The sequence below is a fragment of the Octodon degus genome, unplaced genomic scaffold (assembly GCF_000260255.1).
Source record: "Octodon degus isolate 3935 unplaced genomic scaffold, OctDeg1.0 scaffold00062, whole genome shotgun sequence".
Taxonomy (NCBI): Eukaryota; Metazoa; Chordata; class Mammalia; order Rodentia; family Octodontidae; genus Octodon; species Octodon degus.
In genome coordinates, this window is record NW_004524638.1 from 9,682,618 (window position 1) to 9,689,114 (window position 6,497).

Sequence of the window (6,497 nt, forward strand, 5' to 3'; positions counted from 1 at the left end):
TGAACCAGGGATTGAACTCAGGCCCTTGCACTTACCAGGGAAGCGCTTATTCTACTGAGCCATCTCCCCGGCCCTGTTTTTAAAAAATGTATTTAATACAGGGTCTACAGGGATTGGACTTTAGTGATTCTCCTGCTTTCAGCCTCAGAAGTGCTGAGATTACAAGTGCACGCCACCAGGCCCAGTCTCAACTGCTGTCTCAGTGCCCCACCGGGGGAGAGGAGCCCAGCCCAGCACGCCAGGGATTGAACCTAGGTCACTGCGCTCTGCCTAAGCAGGCGCTTTAGTCCACGGAGCTATCTGGCCGGCCCCTGATTGACACATTTAGGCACACATAATGATCACATCCATCACTGAGAATCTGCACATGTACATGATATAATTTGATTCATTTTTTTCCTTACTGCCCTACCTTCCCCCTTCAATCTCTTCCCCTCATTTACAAAAGCTTTCTTTCCATTTTTCCTTTTTTTCCTCATTTTTTCCTTTTCCCTTCCTTCCTTTGTCTTCCACCCTCCATCCTTCTCCTTCCTGCTGGAACATTTTCTATTTCACAGTATCTGGTAGACATTTTGGTCCTTACTGAACGTTCTTAGTTTCTCTCACCATACGACAACGAGGCACTACTAGGCTCTGTCAATCACACAGGCTGGTGCTGCTCTAGGGACAGAGGGCACGGGAAGAGATCAGGTACGTGCGTACAGGCATTCAGTGTGCCATAAATCACCGGTTGGCAAATGACTGCTAATGGTCAACAAGCAGTTTTTGGGATAAGTGATTTGCCCTCTGGAAGGAAGTAAGCTCAGTCCCTAACTTGTTTCTTGCCTCCGACTTTCAGTCACACCAGAGGCTGGCAAACATCCGTAAAGAGCCAAATCACAAACACTTGCCACTTTGTGGGTCATGCGCTGTTTTGTCATGAGCACTCACTTATGCTGCAGTAGCACGCCTGCAACTAGAGACAGCATAAAAACTAATACACGTGAATACATTCCGGCAAAATTTCATTAGTACTTTTTTTGGTGGCATCTGGGATCAAACTGAAGACATCGCTAGTAAGGGTCCTCCTACTAAGCTACAGCCCCCAGTGTACGTCCCTGTTTGAGTTTAAAAAGCCTTTTAATATGTTCAAGCCATTCTTTTTTTTTGGAACCGGGGATTGAACTCAGGCCCTTGCGCTTGCCAGGGAAGAGCTTAGTCCACTGAGCCATCTCCCCAGCCCCGTTCAAACCATTCTATCTCATGTGCTTCACGATATAAGTGGTGGCCAGATTTAATTAATATATAGCAGTTTGCTAATCCCTGAGATACAGTACAAATTAATAAAATACAGAAAAACATGAAGCTAGAAGAAAATATGTAAAATACTACCCCAGAATGTGATAAGTCTTTCTAAATATGAATAGAACCTGAAAATGAAAATTTTGCAAGACAAAAAAACAAAACAAAAAAACACAATAAAAATTCTCAAGAGGCAGGCAAGCCAGATCAATAGAAATCATTTCTATCAGACAGAAAGGCAGCTGTACCAGCCCTCCGCTGTATGCAACCACCAGCCACCTGTGGTTGTTGAGCACTTACGGTGTGACCGGTGCGAACTGAGGCGTGTTGTACAATGTACTGAAGAACATAAGAGTATACTACCCATTCATATTTTTATACTTATTACATGAAGTGATAACTTGCAAATAACTTAGGTGAATAAAATGTTACTTAACTTTTTTTTTTAAATTATTAGTATAGTCACTAGTAAATTTAAAATTGCACAGGTGGCTCATGATACATTTTATTTTATTTTATTTATTTATTTATGTTCCTCGCATGCCTTCAGGGCACGTTTGGCCAGCGGGAGAGTTGTGAGGTTCGAACTCCAGGAACCTGAGGCTGACAGCTTTGTGGAAGCAGCCACTGAAAGGACTGAGCTAGGCCCAGGCCCCCTCATGATATATTTTAACGAGACAATGATGTCCCAAATGACACAGCCCACCTAAGTGAGTAAGGAAAAACAAGTTGACAGATGCAAGGATGATATGAATATGCAATTCCTCTACAAATAAAGGGAACTGAAGAGACTGAACTTCCACAGCAAGGGAGGTGGGGCTAGTTAGGGTACTCTCTTGTAGCTGAGCAGGCGGGCAAATACGAAGACCGACACACCCTGAAACCAATAGTCTAGGGCAGAGGTGAGCACCTAGTAATGAACTGCTTACATGGTTAAACAAGCTTAAACCATTTTTACACTGAAACAATGCAGTATAGCTTTATACTGCAAATGACCTAAATGTCCAACAGCAAAGACTTAAGCTATGATAAACTTAGCTGTGGAAATACTAAGCAACCACAAAAAAGAAAAATATATACACGTATAACAGTATGAAAGGATATTTGACAAATATTTTAAAAATCTGGTACAAAGGGCTCAGCAGAGTAAAGCACCTGCAAGCAGGCTTGGGGGCTGGGGTTCGATTCCCAGGCCTGCCATGCTGGCCCTGCCCTGGGCGTGCTGAGTCAGCAATTGAGCCTGGGTGTGGTGGTGCCCACCTGTAATCCCAGCTGTTGGGAGGCTGTAAACAGGTGGATCACTATGAGTCCCATCTAGTTGTGAGACTCTGAAAAGACCCTTCTCTGAAATACAAAAAATCTGGTACAAAAGCAAAAGGTGGCAGGGCTGGGGAGATGGCCCAGTGGAATGAGTGCTTGCCCCGCATAGCGCAAGGTTCTGCATTTGATCCCCAGTCCACCAAAAGCCAGAGGCAGGAGGAGAACATTTTGTGTAAGTATAGAAAGATGGGATTATAATTATTCTTCTATTTATAAACATATACCTGAAAAACTACATAATTAACCATTTTTAAAAAAATTATCTCTTGAGATGAAATGAGACAACATAAAAGGCCCACTTTAAATTCTATATAGTTGTATGGAAAATTCTTTTTATACTGCCCACGCATACATTTTTATCATAAAAAGAACATTTCTCCTTGTTCACAGTTCACTTGAAATGGTGAACTTGGGGGGCAGGGGAGACGGCGCAGTAGAAAAAGCGCTTCCCTGGCAAGCGCAAGGGCCTGAGTTCAATCCCTGGTTCCACCAAAAAAAGAAAAAAATGGTGAACTTAAACATTTTTATTTTTAGAGATGTAGTCATCAAGGACATAAACATAATAATTTTCCTGATATTTCTTCTTTTTTGGCATTATGAGAGAGGGAACACAGGGACTCACACATGCTAGGCAAGCCCTCTGCCACTGAGCTACACCTCCAGCCCTCTTAGGTTATATTTTAAATTTTGAGATAAAATCTTATTAAATTGCCAGGCTGGCTTCAAACTTGCCATCCTCCTGCCTCTGCCTCCCTAGTTACTGGGGCTAGAGAGGTGCACCATCCCAGGCAGCAGTCCAGAATTTCTTAACTATTTAACCATTAATGAAATACATAAAAGAGTAAGAATTTGGAGGTGAAGTAAGCAAAAATTAAAGGGGCTGTGTAGTATTCATTGTGGACCCAGAATATTATTTAATTTGAAGGTATTCATTACATTAAATGAGAAAAAATGGAGATAATTTATGAATACTAAGTAAAAGATAAACCTTTCTCTCAATTTCATCATCCAGTCTTCGCAGTTCCATCTCTCGCTGATCTTGTTGAAGCCTTAGGAAACGTCTCCTCGCAGCATCCTGTAACTGTAGTTCCTTTAGTTTCAGCTCTCTTCTCACAGCAGCTAGTCTTAAACACAGAATATATCAAGAAGAACAAAGCTTTTCCAATGCAGATTCTATTTCAGCACAGTGACTTCTGCTGACCAGCTACTTCAATGCACTTTCCCAAACTGACTTGCACCACTATAATGTAACCGCGTCTATAATATATAAATTAAAGATTCCCAGTTGCACAAGCTGCCTTCACAAAGATGACAAGTGGCACAGACTGGACTGGCAGTTCTTTTCTTCTGTCCTCTTCAGACAAGGCCTTGCTGTGCAGTTCACGCTGGCCTGGAGTTCACCCTGCAGCCCAGGGTGGCCTTGAACTCACAATGATCCTCTTGCCTCCCCCTCTCAAGTGCAGGGATTACAGGTGTGTGCCACCACACTTGGGTGGCAATCCTTTCCACATTCAAACTTCTCAGCACAAGTGATAGCCTTGGGGCTGGTGAGATGGCTCAGTGGTCTAAAGCACCTACTTAGAACAAGCCTAGCAAAGCACAGGGACCGCGGTTCAATCCCCAGCACCACATGCCAGCCAGCCCCACCCCCTGGTGGGCTGAGCTGGCCACACCCACCCACACCCACACCTAAATAAATTAAAAAAACAAAAACAAAAACAAAAAACAAGTGATAGCCTTTACATGAAGGAAAAATGCTAATAAATGCCCCAGTGTTACCAAATATGACGTATATTTATTTATCTATTTTTTAAATTTTTGTACTGGGGATTGACCTCAGGACCTTGCTCTTGCCAGGCAGGTGCTTATGCTACTGAGCTATCTCGCCAACCCCTGATATATGTTTATTCTGTACCTGCTTTTTTTTTAAATGAATTTAGTACAGGGTCTACAGGGTCTCTACGTAGATCGGACTTGTAGCGATCCTCCTGTTTTCAGCCTCCCAAGCGCTGGGATTACAGGTACGCGCCACCATGCCGGTCTCAACCACTGTCTCGGTGCGCCTCGGGGGCGCGGCCGGCAGCGCACGCTGGGGATGGAGCCCAGCATGTGCGTGCTGCCCAAGCAGGTGCTTCAGTCTGCTGAGCTATCTGTCCGGGCCTTGAAGCAGCTTCTAATGTACCTCACAATTCTGTTTCATAAAGTTCCAATAAGAATCAATAAACACTTAAGAGAAATGAATTCTCTTGAGTTTGGCTCAGTCTATCTACTTGCTTATTCCACAATTTTAATCAATTTAAACATTTTTTATTAACATACTTTTAAACATTTAATACTTATTCCTTTGCTTGCCAAAGTATTAAATGCAGAAGTTTTATGTTTCCATTGTGAGGTTGATGGTTTTCCTTTAAATTATGATTTAAAAATTATGCTCCCGGCAAGTCCTTTACCCAGCGCCCCATCACAAAGCATCGTCTGCTCACTGTACGGTGCGTGAACAGTGTCCTTCAAGGTATGTCGGGTCTCATACTACATCTGAATAATCAGTGCAGAATTATGTCTTATAAATTATGCCTTATGTAATTTCATTTGTGTGTATCTTGGTGTGATTTTATTCAAATTTCTTGTGCAAAAGGTTCATTTTTCCTGGAAATGTGGTATTATAAGTTCAACTAAATTTAGAAACTTTAAATCTTTAAATACTTATTGCCTACCCCTTTCTACTTTGAGAATTCTAATTATACGAATATAAGTTTCTTGATTTTTGCATAGAGTGAACTATTGTATGACTGATCTGTAAATTCTTCCTTCTTTTTATTTTGGACAATTTTTATTGTTTTTTGTTTTTTTTCAAAATATTTATTTATTTTAGAGTGTGTGTGTGTGTGTGTGTGTGTGTGTGTGTGTGTGTGTCCAGCTCAGCCCACCAGGAGGCAGCACTGGCTGGCATGTGGTGCTGGGGGATTGAACCGCGGCTTGTTCTAAGTAGGTGCTTTAGACCACTGAGCCATCTTACCAGCCCAACAATTTTTATTGTTATATTCATTTAAGTTTGTAAATAATTTATTTACAATGTGCAATCTATTATTAATCTCATGCTATGTATTCATTTCAGAAATATTACTCAAATTAAATAAATTATGCCTTATAATTATGTCTTATAGCTTTACAAAAATACTTCTATATATAAGTTTTTTGAGAAGTGGCATATATTCTTTTTTTTTTTAAACATTTGATTTTTTTAATTTAATTTTTATTTGTGTGTGTGTGTGTGTGTGTGTGGCCAGCTCAGCCCACCAGGAGGCAGCACTGGCTGGCATGTGGTGCTGGGGGATTGAACCGCGGCTTGTTCTAAGTAGGTGCTTTAGACCACTGAGCCATCTCACCAGCCCCCATATATTCTTTTTATTAACTTAAATATATGCTTAATAGAAATTAAGCTGGACAGTTGTACATTAGTTCTGTTTCTAACAAGAAAACAGAAGAAAATAAAAATTATTCACTTGAATAATGTGTCCAGAGATTCTCAACTTGGTAAAACGTACCTCTGCCTTTGGTCTACCATCTTCTCTTCCTCCCGTAAGAGCATTTCTCTTCTTGTTTCTTCAGCTCTACGAAGCAGTTCTTGTTTCTGGTACCAAGCTTCATCTTCAACTCTTTGCTGGTCTATTTCAGCTTGCATGTCTTCAACTGTCTGCCTTAAGTAGACAAGAATTATTAAGAAACTGCAATCAAGAAAGCTAATGAATATAGTCCAAAAACAGTCCAAACACAAAATGTACAACTGGTATGTTCCAGATACCTTCACATTCAACTGGGATTTTACATAAATGCTTAATGATTTAAATATATTTTTCGGGGCTGGTAAGATGGCTCAGTGGTCTGAAGCACCTACT

The 6,497-nt window shown here is 41.2% G+C and overlaps 1 protein-coding gene across 1 annotated transcript in view; it reads right to left on the minus strand.

The window, feature by feature from the left end:
* The window catches only part of Tbc1d31 (TBC1 domain family member 31), a 117,182-nt gene that overhangs the window by 25,098 nt on the left and 85,587 nt on the right, over nucleotides 1-6,497 (minus strand). Inside the window, exons 15-16 of the mRNA XM_023718817.1 lie at nucleotides 6,147-6,299; nucleotides 3,590-3,725 (exon numbers count right to left, since the gene is read on the minus strand). Of these exons, the coding sequence (XP_023574585.1) occupies nucleotides 3,590-3,725; nucleotides 6,147-6,299 (289 nt within the window). The remainder of the gene's footprint in view (nucleotides 1-3,589; nucleotides 3,726-6,146; nucleotides 6,300-6,497) is intronic.